At 41.0% G+C, this 18,059-nt stretch overlaps 1 protein-coding gene across 4 annotated transcripts in view; it reads right to left on the bottom strand.

The window, feature by feature from the left end:
- nalcn (sodium leak channel, non-selective) overlaps window positions 1-18,059 on the bottom strand; it is a 110,967-nt gene that overhangs the window by 76,002 nt on the left and 16,906 nt on the right. For all 4 annotated transcript variants that reach the window (XM_050049054.1, XM_050049057.1, XM_050049055.1 and 1 more), the window contains 4 exons: window positions 14,450-14,601; window positions 11,875-12,017; window positions 11,462-11,566; window positions 4,712-4,798 (listed from right to left, as the gene is read on the bottom strand). In XM_050049054.1, the coding sequence (XP_049905011.1) occupies window positions 4,712-4,798; window positions 11,462-11,566; window positions 11,875-12,017; window positions 14,450-14,601 (487 nt within the window). The remainder of the gene's footprint in view (window positions 1-4,711; window positions 4,799-11,461; window positions 11,567-11,874; window positions 12,018-14,449; window positions 14,602-18,059) is intronic.

The following is an 18,059-nucleotide window of genomic DNA, read 5'->3' as shown; positions in this document are numbered from 1 at the left end:
TAACATGTCGTTTATCACATCAAAATGAAGAAAAATGGAATGGATGTTGCTTGTGCCAGGATTTGTCTACAGTTTTCCAGACTTGTTTGACCATGGAAACACAGCCTTCTTCTTTTATTCCTTTAATGATCTTCTTGTAAAGGTCAGCTTTATGAAATTTACACCTCCAAAATCCTGTTGATCTCCAAGTCTTTCATAGTTTTTAAAGGTAGGTCTGTTTCTTCTTCTGACCAGAAATGTGGGCTTTTCTTTTGCACATGCATCTCTACACTTTACAGCTTATAAACTGTGGGCTATTCAGTTTGTATACAACATAACCATGACAATGCATAGAGCTGACCATAAACAGGCAAGATGCCGTGTATCGTAAAACTGTGGCAAAAACCCCAACAGGATGCACCTTATACACATCCAACGAATGCTATAAAAACCTGAGAAATATCAGCATTTCCCACGTCTTTAGGGAAAATGCTACATTCAGATAAAGGCCTAATTTGGAGTATCCTGATGGAATATGTGTACATGACCCACATCAAATTTAGAATATAGTCATAGTCGTACAATAATAGTAAAATGTTAGAGTGCATGTAAACGTATCCACTGAGAAATCTTTTAACCTCTGCCTCATTCGTTATTCTGTTTTTTCATTTACCTCTCTCCCACTCTGTAACCTTGTATCACTGGCAGTGTATTCCCATAAAGGTCTTGTGTAACACCGGTCCTACTATTAAATATGCTCCCCTGATATTAATATGAGGAACGGATGATAATATAATTATCCCCTTCTATATTTCTCTCTTTCTATGGTGCTTTTTATGTGTCAGGCTCGCTTTGACAGGAGACATCGATCACAATTTCTGGGCCATTGCCCAGAGCTGAAACGCTCCATGTGATGGAGGTGTGAGTTGTTCTGCACTCTGACCCACTAAAACACTGTGCAACTCGCTCTGTCTCACAGGACATCGGTCCCACAAAGTCTGCATCCTAAGGTGGTGTTCAGACTTAAAATAGCACTGTGTTAAAATAATGCAAGAGTCTGCATTGGCGTGGGTGTATTGCTACAGGTAGTAGTGAGAAGTACCCATAAAGGTAAAGGTAGAATACAGGAAATACTAGTTGATTAGATAGAGACTAAAGAACCAGCTATCAGGCAAAAGATTCTACTACACCTGGGCAAGACTGAGTCTATGGTTCAAAGCCTAGGTTAAGAAGAAGAAGAAGAAAAGGAAGATATACACATATGCCCAAACAGGACCTATACATGCATTAAATGGACAGACGTCAGATCAAGGGGGCTGCCTTGGACAGGCACCCTGAGCAGTTGGGGGTTGGATGCCAATGCCGTGCTCCAGGGCACCTTGGCAGTGCCCAAGAGGCAAACTGGCACCTCTCTAGCCAACAGCCTATGCTCCATACTTTGTCTGTATAGGGACTTGCTTAGACTTAGTTCCTCCCGTTCCTATTGGAACACTGGGTGACGAGTCCCTTCCATTTGCTCCGGTCCCTGGCGACCCTCCTTGCACCATGCCAGCTGACACCCATCTCGCTTAGGTCTTCCTTAAACGCCAGTCTCCACGTCTTCTTTGGCCTCCCTCTATTCCTCTTGCCGCCCTCAGGCACCCAGTCCATTGCCAAACTCGCTGGTCTCTCTCTTGGCAGTCGGAGTACGTGTCCAGCCATTCTTCTTCTCCTGTCAGAGACCATGTCAGACAGTAGCGCCACCCCTGCCCTTCTCATCACCTCATCGATGGTGATGTGGTCTCGCCATGAGATCCTCAAGATGTTGGTAATGCTGGCAGTCCTCATCCACGTCTCGCAGGTGTAGGTCACTGTTGGAATGACCACTGACATATACAGGCGTAGCTTGATGGCCGTAGTGATGGCTTTGGATGACCATAGGTTGCGGGGCCGTTGGAACAGTATAGGGACTTGACCAGAAACCCCCCCCGGTTCCAAAGCCAAGCCCCTATGGACTGAGCTACTGCCGCCCCAAAGCTTATTGCATTGGCCGTGAAAATGCAATAAGCTTCGGGCGGCAGTATCTTAAGCAAGGAATACGGATTTGAAATTAAGACAGAGGGGGAATCTTTACATTAAAGCTTTTGTTAGCTACCTGGGCTGTATTCTTGATGGTAACTTAGGGGGAGCGTCCATGGCCTTGAAGATTTTGGGTAAGGTAAAGTAAATACCAGAGCTAGATGGCTAGAATACTGGATAGGGAATCCCTAAAGCTTGTCCTCTTGCTTATTCCATTGTCACTTGGACTATGGTGTTAGTTCATTGTATTAGAGCTTTAATAAAGCCTTGAAACAGAAACTTCAAGTGGCACAAAACAATTTGGTGAGAGTAGTGCTTGAGCTGGATAACAGCAGTCATGTGGGCAGGTCTCAGTTATTTCAGTTCTAATGGCTCTCAGTTGAGGATAGAGCACGTCATGCCTGAGTTAATATAGTCCATAGGATTTTAAATTGCAGAGCCCTTAGTTACCTTGACAATTACTTTTATTAGTTAGAAGAAGTTTGTCACAACACCAGAGCGACAGTGGCAAACCTAAACTTTTACAAATTCAAAACCATGATGGGTAAAATTTCTTTTATCTATGCTGGTGCTACAGAGTGGAACAAACTGCCTCTTGCAATGAAGGAGGTGCAGAACCCACAAGCCTTTATGAAAATGTTCAAACAGAGACTGCTTGATAGCATCTCAAATAAGGTCATGATCATTTTGCATATTGAAATCCAATTTCTTAAGAATGTACCTATGTGTATTGTTACGTTTGTTTTATTGGCATATTTAGTTGTGGGTGGGTTGTTGTGTTGGGATGCGGCAAGTTGTGTGCCGTGTGTTTGGACTTTGGACATTGAACAGCTGTCTCCATCTTGTTGTGAAGTGAAAGAACTGATGGAACGTCCTTGACCATGATGAAAATAACTTGTGGACTTTGTTGTGTTATCCCTGACAGTGTCTTATATGTCTGTACTTTCTTACTACTACATTCAAAATTTGTCATATCAACTAAACCAATGGTTCCCGACTGGTGGGTTGCAGTCCAAATGTGGGTCGCATGTCTATTCTGAATGGACCGCAAGTGACTCGCCAATGTGTCACATTTGTAAAAAAACACTTCATCTTAAAGTACTGTGAATTTCTGGCACAGAGCTTTAATTTTGAAGTGCCGTTTCCTGCTGTAGAGTGAGTGAGTAACAAACAGCTACTTAACAGAGACAGCAAACTAGCTCGACGAAATGGCCAAATGCAAGTATGACGCTGACTTTATTCAACTATGTGGATGTCGAACTACTGACTAAGGAGAAATCTGGACCCCCTGGCTGGACCAGTTGGGAACCACTGCACTAAACTAAAAAACTATAGTTTGAATCATACTCCATGTGTTCAAATGCACCAAAACACAGCATAGTGTTTATTTTTGCAGATATTATTCTTGAAAGTTGTCATGGCAGCAATCCTTTGTCGTACACGATATTGCAAGGTAAACAGCAGAATTATATAATTTACATTACAAAGTAATCCACCAGGAATCTGCTCTTAAACTGTGATGTAACATATACCTCGATGTTGTTGTGTTGATGCAAAAGTTAAGCCAGGTTAAACTTTTTTGCCTTTAAGCCCTTCGTTGTGCTGGGGGAGCCCTCTGTGTTGGGGCCCCCACTTTTCCAAAGCAGCAGTTTCACTGAAATGGAAGGTTTTTTTGACACAGTGTTGCTGGTCCAAACATGGCCTCCCTGTGTCAGTTAACCCTTCGTGGTCTTGTTGTTGGCACAGGATGACAGTACTAGCTATTTCAGTTTGAGTGAATGAGGCAGATGAAGCAGCCTTTGGGTGTTCCTTGTAATGGAGCACAGGGCTCAGAGGGAAGTCAGCCGTGTTTATCCCTCTGGTTATCTAAATCTTTCCTCCAACTGATGATGAGGCTCTGGGGGACGTGTTGCTTTAATGGGAATACTGCATATTTCACGTTCTTTCTTTTCTCGTTTCTTCCCTTCTTCTCTACCCCACATTTCTCTATTTTCATTTCTGTTTGTGTGTGTGTGCGCTTCCTTCAAGCTTAGCTCCAGAATAGTATTTTCACCATGAGGGTTTGTTGACAGCTATCCTCCCTCTCATAGCCGTAGACTCTATTGGCAGTATCGCACAGCAAGGGCCCAGCCTTTAACACCGTACTGCTATCAACAGTGGGCCAGCTGCAGGCGACGCCCGCTGCTTTCAGCTTATCTTTAAAGCCCAAACCATTTGGATCACACCGACCACGAGGCAACAGTGGCGTCCATCATGTAGACGTCATTTAAAACTCATCTATCACCGGAGCAACATCATTAGTGAAGCTCTACACATCAAACATGAGCCTCCCCTCATTTAAAATCCCATCATTTAGTCGTTTGACACGGCCATTGAAGACACAGACAAATGCGAAAACAATGAGGTGATACTGCGTGTGTCTGTGGCACTTGTTAAATGGATGAGGTTTACTGATTCTCTATTAATACAAAGCGTTTCTACATCAAGAGAGACATTTAAATAACAACAGAAGGTGTAGCACACACAGCTCTGCTTCTCTAGTTCAGGTAAGTTTAAAATGCTGTATGTTAAGGTGTCACCTTTCACATGAAATGAATTATGCATGTTTATGTGTGCGAGAGAAACACTTTACACCAGCAGCTTCAGCAGCATATTAATTATGTGGTGTGTTTACCTGGAGGCAGGCAGGCGCTCGGCCATGTGGTTTGTTGACGTCCACTGCTACAAGCTGCCACCCCCCAGCAGCGTCTTCATGGAACATCTGTGGCACAAGGACAGCACATGAGAGGAAGAACACACACCAAAAAAAAACTGCTGGACACCGAAGCACTGGACAAAACTCAAGCACACACATCTACCCTTTGGCTACATCTTCATAAAACATCTGTGGCCACAAAAAGAAGCTGAAGGCATCACACACACACAGATTCATACCCCCACCAAAACAGTGTGATAGCTGCTAAATACAGTATGCAGGCCTAAGGAGCTAACAGCAGAAACAAACAAACCAGTATCACAGCAGAGACTTTCAAACTCACAAGACAGCTGGCTCCCTCATAAATATCAATAATTCCTCTGAAAAATGAAGGCAACAACTACCTAATAAACACTATAATCACAAGTGCTTCCAAAATGCCATGTCATTCACCTTACGTACTCAACCAAGAGTTAACTCGGCAGAAGAGTGACTTAAAGTGTTGGTTTCAGTTAGTTGTCTAAGGCTGCCGTAACCCCACAAAGACTTAGATGTCATTGTTTCTGACAGGCCAAATTTTCCCTTAACCATGCTATAACAGCAGCTGTGTTGCCATAACCACAATATTTCATTCATCCTCTCAACTATAAAACCATACAGTAATTGCCGTGTACTAATATTGTAACAACAGTTATTATGTAGAAAAAGAAAAAACAGTCCACAGCACAGCGGTGCAATAAGCTGAATGTCAATGTCTGCATAGTAACATGTTTAAAATGACAATGCTGACATGTTTTGCAGATAAAGCCAAACGTTTGCAATCTTCAGCATCTTAGCTTGGCATGGTAGCATGCTAATGGGCACAAAACACAAAGTACAGCTGAGGCTGATGGGAATGTCATTAATTTTGCAGGTATTAAGTCAAAACTAAAGCATTAGATGAATTCAAATTTGGACCTGACAGATGCCCTGTTTCCACCAGGCAGTACAGTGCAGTTCAGTTCAGATCAGTACACTTTCCGTTTCCATTGTGAAAAGCTGTGGATGGTACCAATGGAACCGTTCTGTACCATCCCAATCTCGTTTGGGGTACCTAGCACACAGATCTGGTACTAAAAGGTGGAGCTGTGAACACTGCAGTCTGTTGATTGGTCAATTGAGGACGGTCACTCTGCTCAGGGCTGAGTTGTGGCTGGTTTTGAGGCTCATGTAACCACTGTTCATACTGTGGAGAGTTTTATTAATGAACCTTAACTATATAATGAAAGGATGTTTTGCTGCCTCTCACAGCAGCTGGAGTCTGAGAAAAAATAACTAGACTTGACTTTGCATGATTTGACAATGTAAAACCATCAGCACACCTTAAATTTTGGCCATTACTTTAGTTTTTATATGACGTACACTTTTAGTAGTGAGTGGATCTTCAAGCATTTATATATAATAATTTTGACTGGGACTGCATATATATCCCAATCCTCACTCGCAGAAAAAAAAAAGTGTTGCAGAACGTCGTTCCTGTGGGCTCCAGCAACACTAAACCCCTGAGCTTGCCTGAGAAGGAGGGCTCCAGCAACACTAAACCCCTGAGCTTGCCTGAGAAGGACTAAATGCACAAAGCTGCTATTTTCAAATATCCCATGGAGAGAGACTCTCACTGCAGCCTGTTCTATTTTGTTCTGAAAATGTCAGCATGCAGCCTCGTTCTGTGGACGATCACCAAGGTACAGACTGGTGAAGGAGGAAATACAGTGAGTGCTGGACGGAGCAGTGAGTGACAACAACGCCGCCCACATTTAAGGGTACTGTTTGCAGTGGAAATGCTAGTGTCTAGGAACCATGTCTGAAGGGTTACTTTTGGTTCCAAAGGTACCATACTGAAAGTGTTTGGTGGAAACGGGGCTAAATATCATGGTAATCCATCCAACAGTTGTTTAGACATTTCACTGAAAACAACATGCCAGCCTTATAGGGGCACTAGAGGTAAAGTCAGTGGATCACCCAAGTGATAACAATTCATCTTCTGGGAACCACAAATGTTTGTTCAAAGTTGTGTGCCAATCCGTACAATATATGTTGAGATATTTAACAGGGTAAGTAAAAACTTCGACCTGCCTGTGGTGCTAGAAAAATAGTCAGCGGGTTACCAAAGTTAATAAGATTAATCCCCTGGGGCCATGAATGTCTGTTAAAAACTGTGTGCCAATCTGTGCAGTAATAATTGGTAATATTTCATAGAGTAAGTAAAAACTTTACTTGTCAAAGGCTCAAGAAAAATAGTCAGCAGGTTACCAAAGGTGTTCATTCTCAATTCATTCTCTGGGGTCCATGAATGTTTGAGCAAAAGGCATGTCTATCTAACTTTGTTTAGATATTTCAGCCTGAACCAACATGGAGGACCATTCAACAGACCCACATGCCACTACAGTGGCTAAAAGTACACTGAACTGAACACTTGAACTTTGCATGATCTAGATTTTAGTCCGATATCAATGCTCTATTTGGGAAATGGGTTGGTAGGAGCCACAAGCCAGAACCTTTTTTGTATAAATGTTCTTTTGAATTCAATTGACAAATGGTGACAATGTCATACAATGCGACTGCGAACTAAGTAAAATTTGAAGGCAGTTGAAGTTTCTGAATCAACTAAACTTCCACTTGCATCATAGAGCCAATATAAAGAGCTGCTGCTTGCAAATCCTTCAACCACTCTGCCTCATTTATCATTCTACTCTGTAATCGCATATTTTACCTTTCCCCCTCTGTTTCAGTTTGTCTCATACCTGTCACATCGGCTTCACATTTTATCACATTCTAGCAAGACCAGGTTTCCCAAACCATGGCTTTTATCATCTTGCTTTTAATATAACATGGCAAAGAGAATACTATCTCCAATCTTGATGTGAAACACACAGGGTTGATATCATTCAACTTCAGACGAGCCAAAGAAGACTTCAGTGTAATTCAACTTTAAGTTCCACCCTTAATTACAACTTCACTCACCGAAATATAGGACAAAAAGCCTGATCCAGTGAAACAAAAGTGGGTTTATCCATTGTCTTTTTATCAGCGTAGTAAGGCTCTAAAGCCTAATCTCTATTAAAAGCCTCAATAATCTGGAGACAGTGTAGAGAAGTCAAGGAATGGGGGTTGTGGCATGGGTTGTATCTCCTAGGGACACCTTACACCAGCCTTTCTCTCCAGGGAGCACGAGGAAGGAAGCATATTGTCTCAGCCTCTGTGATTGACAGTTAAGTGTTATACCACAGCTAATTAGTTTTTCCCCCTCGAAGATAAAGATTGGGGCATGACGATGTGATTACAATTAATTTTGATAATGGAAAGAAAGGCTAATTGTTTTCAAGGTCATAGCTGTATATGCATGCCAGTGGCACCAGCCTGTTTTCCATCATGATTGAAGTAACAGGGGTTTTGGTTTAATGACTTTCCAAGATGCATCATTTTAATAAATAATAAATAACAGCACTGAAATCAGTTCTGCGTTCGTCGGGCCAACTCCATTATGAATAAATGTCAAATGTTTAAAAGCGAATTTGGATCGAATCGAATCCAAATGTAAAACTTCAGATGTGCTTCAATGACAAACCAATGATGGCTTTTCTTTGCAAGTAACAAGAAAATCTGCAGATGCAGATCCATGCATCCACCCACCACGTTCATTATTTATTGATGTATTTATTAGTGTTTTAATTGGCTGCTGCCATATAACACCTTACGTGGTGTTATATATTCTCTGTGAATTCAGCTGTGGAACCAATAACATCTTCAATTTTCTGCCCCCTTATCTTCCCAGTTTTCAACTGTAACGTAATCATAAATCATACATTTTACAAAGTACTTTTTCTCTCTCTCTCTCCATCTCAATTTTCTCTGCTTCAAACCCGCCTCCCAACCCTCTTCGTCAACGCAGAGTAGTCACTGTAAGCGTGGAAGAGGCAATCAAATGCCTGTTTAGTCAAGAAAAAATAAACATTAATCAAGCCCGTATTATACCTGAAAGGACATTTGTAACACAGCTGAATGTTTAAACTCAAAAATGTCAAGCCAAAGTTAATCACTAACACAAATGAATGCTGCCTGGACAGAATAATAGTAAGAGATCTACTGACATATAGAATAAACCTCCAAAAACTGTCAACCCATTTTATTGTTATTGCTTTCCTCTCACCCAAATCACTTCTTTATGACAGTGAATGTCTATTCAGGCAATAAAGTCTGTCAGCATTCCTTGTCATCTCTGTCTAGTGTATATATCCGTCTACGGTCTGATCTCATGACAATTTATAAGTAGTGATACAAATAAACTGTAGGAAAATATGAGCACAAAGCACCTTTTGAAGTAACAATCCTGTAACTTGTTTTTCAATAAACATATTGGACAAGAAAACATCAGTACAAACTAAAATGCAAGTTGCTTACTTAATCTTTAGGGTTATCCCTCATTTTGTGGTTCAAGTTGATTTATTAACAACCCAACCACCTTAAATATCTTGTTGCATCAAATTATTTCTGGGGGCATTTTGAGCCTTTATTAGATCCCAATCATGGAGAGATGACAGGAAATAAGGGAGAGATATGCAATACAGCCAGATCAAAGCCAGGATGTTGTGTTTCAAGGTCAGCACCTTAAGAATAATGCAGACAAACTGATGTAAAGTCTTCATTAAATTTACATTTAATACATTTTTGAAGTGAAGTAACTTCGCCCCAGCCATATCCTCTGGTATGTTCTAGACCAGTGGTTCCCAGTTGGTGGGCAGTAGTCCAAAAGTGGGTTGCAGGTCCATTCTGAATGGACTGGACATGTCAAGTTTGTAAAAACCAGACTTCATTTTGAAGTAAATTGAATTTCTGGCACAGAGCTTTTATTTTGGAGTGTAGTTTTCTGCTGTAGAGTGAGTGACTAATAGATAGCAACTTGACAGAGACAGAAAACTAGCTTGACCACATGGCCAAACGCAAGTATGATGCTGACTATATTAAACTGTGTGAACCTTGAACTGATGACAAAGGAGAAATCTGGACCCTGTGGCTGGACCAGTTGGGAACCACCGTGACCTGCCCCTGGGTCCTCTTTCTGTTAGACGTGCCCAGACTACCTCCAAAGTTATGTATCTTGGAACCTAATTGAATGCCCCAAACTACCTAAAAAGGTTTCTTTTAACACCAAGGAGAAGTTACTCCTCTCCAAGCTCTTTCCAAAGGTCCAACTAGGGCTGAGCAATATATCAATATTATATGGACTAGATATCATCTTAGATTTTGGGTATGATGATGTTGTATTTTCTTTTGTCAAAGCATCAATACTCAACTCAATCTAAGACATTGTATTTTAAAATCACGGTAATTTGGAAAATGCATTCGTTAATTTTCAATTACCACTTATCCTGTTAGGGGTCGTGGGGGGGCAGGAGCCTATCCTAGCTGACATTGGGTGAGAGGCAGGGTTCACCCTGGACAGGTCACCAGACTATCACAGGGCTGACACATACAGACAGACAACCATTCACACTCACATTCACACCTACGGACAATTTAGAGTCACCAATTAACCTGCATGTCTTTGGACTGTGGGAGGAAGCTGGAGTACCTGGAGGAAACCCACGCTGACACAGGGAGAACATGCAAACTTCGCACAGAAGGTCTCCCCGCCCCGGGGTTCAAACCAGGAACCCTCTTGTTTTGAGACGACAATGCTAACCAGTGCACCACTGTGCCGGGTAATACAATTTAAATTAATTTTTTTGCATATTCTCGTAACATTGAGCAGCACATCTTTACAGTTAATGTGGTTGTTAGTAAAACACATGATTGAAGGAGCTCTCATACTCCAGGTGACGCAGAAGACAGTGCCGACACACAAATCCAGCAGTCAAAGGATTAAGATGTTATAACATGAAATCAAATAACTATTATTTATATTTTTCTTGTTATATTTATCATCCAACACCTGTAGTTTGAATCCCATGTTGTTTGTTTCACTCAGAACACAACCCGGCAAATAAAATTATGAGAAAATACAAACTTTTTTCCACAGATACCTGACCCAATGCAGAACTCTGCCCTCTAGGGGACCAACTCATTTCGGCCACTTACATCTTTGATAACCTACCCTCTATCTTACCCTTAATTGTAAACAAAACCCTGTGTCTCCCAAAATCCTGAGACACCGGAGTGAGTCACTTGCTTCCAACCAAAGCAAGGCAATCCATCATTTACAGGCAGGATACCATGGCCTCAGACTGGGAGGTGCTGACTCTCATCCCCAATGTTTCAAACTCAGCTGGTGGTAATGGGCTGATGAAGCCAGCAGAATCATCAAAAGATAGTGATGCCATCCTGAAGCCACCACAGCGGACACTCTCCACCACTACCACCAAAACACACGTCTGCAGCACCCTTAGGCTGCCAATTTTGATGTAAGTGAAGGCATTTTATTGATGACCGTGCAGTCTTGTAACCCTTAAGAAAGCCCCTCCTGTCAAAATGTGTTTGTGTTCCTTCCTTTGATTCTTCCGAAATCATGCAACTTTGATGAGCTGAAGTCTGATGAATGGACAGATTTTTCTGCACTCCAAACTGAGATGACCAGCAAAGAAAGCAGGTGTTCAGGAAGTTTTTGGAATCAGGTCAGATTTAGTCGCCACATAAAGTTGTTTTAATGCAGCACTACTTTGTTAGGTTGTGTTTCTGTGAGTGTGATAGCTGTACCTGTGTTGTAGCGGTGGAGGTGGTGCTGCTCCTTGACCCCCACATCTGCTGAAATTGCACTCTTATCTCAGCAAATGTCTCGATGATGACAGCAATGAACACATTCTGTAAAAGAGAAAGACAGATAGAGTGAGACACTGGGAGAGAAAGAAATGTTGTGACAATTAAAAATAAATGACCAGGTGCAGGTCTGTCTCTTGACTTCCTATCACCATCTGTGATATGATTTTCATTCTCTCATTAGCCGGAGAACATTCTACTAACAAGGGGAAATCGTTATGTCTGTAGGTGAAAGATTAGGTTATGTCAATTAACCGAAACCCTTTGGTGTTCGGCTATCCTCGGCTGCCATGCCATGGGAGGTGAAAGCATTGTGAGAAGAACACTCAAGAGAGAGAGAGACTGGCTCTAACCTTGACAAGCCATGCCAAGAAGAAAATGAGCGTTATAAAGTAGAAGTAGGAGCGCCAGCGAGGGAAACTGTCAATGGCTCTGTACATAAGGAACACCCAGCCCTCCTGGGAGGCAGCCTCATACACGGTGAAGATACTGGTACCTAAACAAAGACAGACACAGGAGTCAGAGACATGTACAGTCAGAAGAGAAAGCAGAGATTGTTATTGAAACAAGTGTCAGTATCGGTCTTTTTGTTTAACAATGTGATGTCTGTGAGCTTCACACCAATTATCACGGCTCCCCTCAGACTAAGCCTTTCAAAAAGACAATACCTTGTGTTGCTGTATAATGAAAAGAACATCCTGACAGCTTACAGGAGGGAAAACACAGCACCTCGGTATCCTCATGACTCCCTTCTTAATAATGACAAGACCTTGAATTCTGAAAAATCTGATGGAATTATCCATAGTGCATGCCTTTTTATCGCCGATAAATTTACTCAGATGTAGCTAATTAACATAAATTCTCTGAGCTGGCCAAACTACTTAATGAAACTCTTGGCCGATTTCTGCGTTTTCTGCAAATTAAATGCCTGTACTTTTAACACCGCGCCAAAGATGATTTATCCAGGGAAGAAACACCACCCTGTGTTATTTTATTGTTACCTGTAAAGTACAGTAAAGTTGCCAGCAGTCAAGTGTAACTGACACACAGCTGGCACACCAGTAACAACAGTCAGAATCTCCCAATTCAAGCACCTCATATATCATTGTTTGGAGCTTTTCATCCTAAAGGGACACTTGTCTGATTTTCAACCAGCTCTGTATCATGACAATGCAGGTAGTATGTGTAAATGAGGTGTGGTAAACTTTCCTCTATCTTACCAGCAAACACACATTTGCCGGTTCTAGGTCTGCTGCTCAAAAAACAAATTGCACTTCCACATTTTATATACCCACCACCACAGACACAAAGAGTACAGAAGTTAGACGAGAGAGAGACACGCCCCTCTGTCTGTCTCACAATCAAACTCAGACCAAACTAGGCAGCCACGATCAAATATGAGCCAAGATTCTGTTACTGTATCACCCATTTCTTGCCTAAAATGTCTTCAGAAACATATCTTACAAAAAGTCTGGGACCTCTATCAGATGGAAAACATTTTCATACTCATTAAGGTTCCAAATCTCCACCTTTACTAAACAATGGAGTCCCATCATGGCTTTATTAGTACGTTGAGGTTTGTCAGTAGTAGGGCTCTGCTAAATTTTTACTTTATATTACCCCCGTGCACATATCACATCCATACATAATATAGCATTGTCTGTATGGCAAGTTTTGTACCTGTAAAATGTGGAGAGGACAATTATCACTATTATTTTTCATTATTTTTATTTTTTATTTTTTCTATTTAAATTTACCTTTTCCAATCAATGGGTTTGGCTATAAACACGTTGCAGTAGATGTCTCTGCTGTTTTCTTCTTATGTTTATGTAAGTTCTGAATATAAAGTGCACAAATGTTATATTAACAGCTGTAAAAATGTATACACTGCACTGTTGTTGATCAAAACTAATTAAAAATTAAGTTCTACTAAAAAAGAAAAATATTTTAGTGCACTGTTTGGCTGTAATTTGAGAATTTGTGGTCTAAAAGTGGGTACCATATTGTTTTTGTATTGTAAAAACAGAGGCTGAAAATACTGGGATCATTCATTAGTGCTGATATGAACCAAGATTCTGTTACTGTGTTGCCTATTACTCAGCTAAAATGTTCCCAGAAACATATTTTAGCTCACCGTTTTACTGAATAAATATTGTTTCCTGTGAAAAAACGGATAAGCTCGCATTATGTCACCCTACAGTGGGAGCATGTGCAGTGCTGCACAGTGCATCCTAGTTGTTGTAGGTTTTATACCTCTGGAGCAAAAGAGAATACCACAGCCCTTTTCTATGTTTCCTCCAGTTATGTAGCACCAATGTCAAAAGTATTTGCATATTTCTACTGCACAGTTTTATGAAAATCTTTCCAGCAATGAAATAATTCTTTAACAGTTACTGACACACCAGAGTTACAGTATTTTTATGAATGGTTGTGCATGGCTGTGAATACAAACACTACATCTCATTCTCATAAACTTTTAGGAAGTGAGAACCATTCTAAAATTGTCCATGATAATAAACTCAGTCTACAATGCACTAAAGCTTCACACTATAAGCTACATTAACATTTATATAGTGTGTTGATGGATCAATACATTTAGGCTGTGAATTGCATTGACTGTGCCATGTTCCAGTCTGTAATGTCTAAATTAAAGTAGTGTTTACTGTGAAGCTCTCACTCTCCTTCACGCCTATCTAAAGATTAGGGGCATTGCACTGTGCACTGACACTGGATTTGAGCACCGTTCAGCTGATAAGAATGCAGGATGCTGCTGAATGGCACAGCTTCACGCCAGAGCTGCTTTAAGCATCGCTTTAGTTCCCACTTTCTCACACTGGGTCTTTCTTCTACATTGCTTCACAGAATACACTGTGCATTTAGAAGTGAGAATAACAGTGACATGTGTACGTGTGTGTGTGTAGCTTATACCTAGCTCATTGAAGCCACTGTAACCGAGCTCCTGTCGGCTGAGGCCCAGCTCCTCCAGGTCCACGCATTTGAAGCCATGAGGACACTGGTAGCCCTCCCCATCAGGGGAACAATGGGTGTCTGGGATGGCCAAGCTGTTCCATGTCACATTGCTGACCAAAAGAGAGATAAAAACACTTATTAAATCATATATATGCAGCGTGTTGAACACAGAATGAATAAAAGAAGACAGATCTTGTGTTTCTTAAAGGTATACTATTCAGAATTTTCCTGACATCAGCGAAAAAACCCACAAAGTAATCCTTCTCAACCATCACTTATGACTCACTATGAGTGCGTGGCAGTGTATTTATCTGCAGAGACCCTGCCCTCTGCCTGTATTTTCATATTTTCCTCTTATTTTGCTGTGTTCGGAACATTTTTGGGTGTGTAGCCTGCAGCCAATAGCAGTGCTCAGGTGATGTCGGGCCTTTATAAAAAGGTAGCAACCAGGTAGCAGACTGTTAGCAGCACACAACCAAGAGGAAGCCACAAAAATTGTGGACAAAAAATTTTTTTAAGGGTGATACGGCAATTGGGCAAAGCTTGTTCCAAAATGAGACTAACTTTTACTAGTGAGCACTGAAGGAGAGGACTGAAATGAAGAGCAACACAGGGTGGGACAGTTTTCTGTTAGACAGCTTGCGGCGGTTAGTTCAGTTAGCTTGCTAATTCAATGTTTTTCAGGTCAAGAACCCATTTATTCAAAGACAGACGGAGACACACAGACCCCCTATTATCTCTGAGGTGGACAGTGTGTTAGAGTCTCTTGTTGAAAAGTTACAAAACAATCCAGTACATGGCTCACAAGAATATCCGTACCCTTGGCCAATATGTTTCAATATTATGTAAGGGTGCTTTCAGACCTAGAGTTGTCTTGCTTTGGTCTGAATCAGGGACTCATTTTGTCACAAAGTTGTATAATTGCCTAGAGTTGGTTTGTGTTCTCACGGCAGCATTTACAAGAGGACCAGATCAAATGCCTTGTGTGAGAAAGCTGCTCTTGATTGGTCAGAATTTCCATGTGGGAAAAATCCAGGAAGTAAACCAAACGTTGAAGAAGAGTACACTTGCAAGATAAATGTGACACTTTCTAATGTCACAATGGAGGGACAACTACGCAGGTTGATTTTAGCGCTGCTCATCGTGGACTATATTGCTGTCATTGTTCATTTTAGTCAAACCATACAGTTTGAAAACGAGGCGCGGCTCCAACTAGAAAACAATGTTTTGATGCATTGGATGTGCTGAATGTGCATATTAAGGCAGTACAGGAGGAGGTGCACATTAATAATCCTCCAGGACTGTAACATGCTCATGTTTAACCCAAACAATGTGTCATGTGACTGCAGTTGATTCAGATCCAGGTCGGAACACGTTCACTACAAATGAACCGCACCAGAGTTTGTTTGTAACCGGACTGAGACCACGTCTTCAAGAAGGTCTCCGTCCAGTTGTTTTGGTGCACACCTGAGTGTGATTGCTGTGTTCACACCTGCCCAATGAAAGTGTGTTTTTTACAAACTTAACATGTTTGCAGGTCACTTGCTGTCCATTCTGAATGGACCCACTTTTGGACTGCAACCCACCAGTAACGAATGACTGCCCTAGGGTATCAATGGTGATATTAAATGACTATAATCATTTTAGGATTTTAAGGTAATATTGTGCTTTGTAATAAATTCAGAAAGTTTATGGTTAAGGTCACACATTTATGGCCAGTTACAAATTTAAAATAAGCATGAGAAGAAAACTGCCTGTTTGCACACACACACATGCAGAGTGCAAACACACACCTCCTCCCTCTTCCCCTGTCTCCCTGTCTTTTAGCCACAGGTGTTATTCCAGGAGCTGCTTGATTTCTCTAATGAAAATGAATGCCTTCAAATTGGCTGCCCAGACATTCATCCAAATTGTTTATTAAGGGGTACAGGATCAGAGGGGATAATTTATTGCACTATCACAAAGGGCAATCAGAGGCATAGTGATGAATCAGATAACGCTTATTATGCCGGGCTGCATAAAACCACTGTATCTTATCGGATAAATCACTTTTTTTTTTTGATGACAAAGAGGAGATAAATGAGAGACCAAATGTCCAGTAATAACGTGATATTAATAAGTTGGTGAGTCAAATGGAAAACAAGCCATATAATTGTTGTTTCTTTTATCAAACCAAAATTAATTTGTGGTGCTTTGCATAATTGAAAATGTGATGTCCTGTCAACAACCTCTGCCAACCTCCTTGGCTGACAACCACTGCTTGTTGACACATCATCCACTGTCCACTAATTTAGGATATGAATACACTAACAATACTTTTTTCCTAAGCTCTCCATCCAATTTGAGAACGAAACAATATCAGTAAACATGTTTTTGCATCACTTCATTCTCAGAAAAGAGATATGTTTATGCTCTCTAAAACGTTGTTCACATTAATCAGTTCAAAACTTCGAATCAAGACTTTTCTATTTAGAATAAGCCTTAAAGAAATCTACAAAACTCAAATGTCTGGTTCAGTGGATCTAAATCACACTTTACAAAATATTATTCATTCCATGGAGTTACATAGTGATGAGGTCAATTGCAGAAATCCTGACATCTAGAAGAGGCGACCACACTTCGCTCACAAATCCAAAACCCTCGCCATCTAATATCCGTATCAGAAAATGTCTCCCCTGCTATTTTTCCCAATTCCCATCAAATCCCTTGTGTGCGAAAAGCTCGGGTGCTCTGACTTTGTGCCAAGGGCATATGGCAGATAGAGATTAGACACATCAGTCCTTGTGTGACATATTTCTAAAATACCCCATTAGGAGCATATATACGTGAGGGATTTAGGGAAAGGAGCAGAGCAGCAAACAAATTAGATGGGCAGCTGCCACGCCACTTTTGGAACGCTGTTACAGAGAGATGTCAGAGCTATAAATGTGACAATGTCGTGTCCTAACTCCGCCGCTGCTAATGGTCAATGCATGCGGTGTCCTTAGGGGGCTCTGGCACACGATCAGTAAGGGGGAGATAGATGGGGAGCTGAGCAGGAATGAGCACAGTGTAAGGGCTGGACAATGTAGGAAATTTTAATTATTATAATTAGTGTTAGCTCTCCCTGCAGCCTGGGGCTTTAAATATGATGCTTGCTTCCCCCGTCTTTTGTCTCCACAGGGATTAATATTCTCTGTATCATATCACCAGTCTCAACAGGATGGAAATTCTTCACAAGTGTGTTTAAATACATGTTGATTTTTTTTTTTTTTTACAGTAATGTGCACACACACATTCACACATCTCCCCCAGTGCTGACACCAAGGGGTTCCTACAGAACTTCAACATTACGATACTGGTCATTTCACTTTAATTAGAATTTTTTAAAGACCATTAAAGAGTAGGGCTGTTAAATTAAAGTTCACTGAATATTTCAATTAAATATTTAACTTTTTTTTTGTTCTTTCCCTTTAGGGTCTGTGCTCTGTTTGTATCCATCTCTGCTTTTTTTATATAATTTTCTTTATTATATTTATATATTTTTTTGTATCATATTTGTATTATATTCTTGAAAATTCAATAAAAT

Source organism: Epinephelus moara, chromosome 7 (genome assembly GCF_006386435.1).
Source record: "Epinephelus moara isolate mb chromosome 7, YSFRI_EMoa_1.0, whole genome shotgun sequence".
NCBI classification, from domain to species: domain Eukaryota; kingdom Metazoa; phylum Chordata; class Actinopteri; order Perciformes; family Serranidae; genus Epinephelus; species Epinephelus moara.
This window is presented reverse-complemented; position numbering and strand designations above follow the sequence as displayed.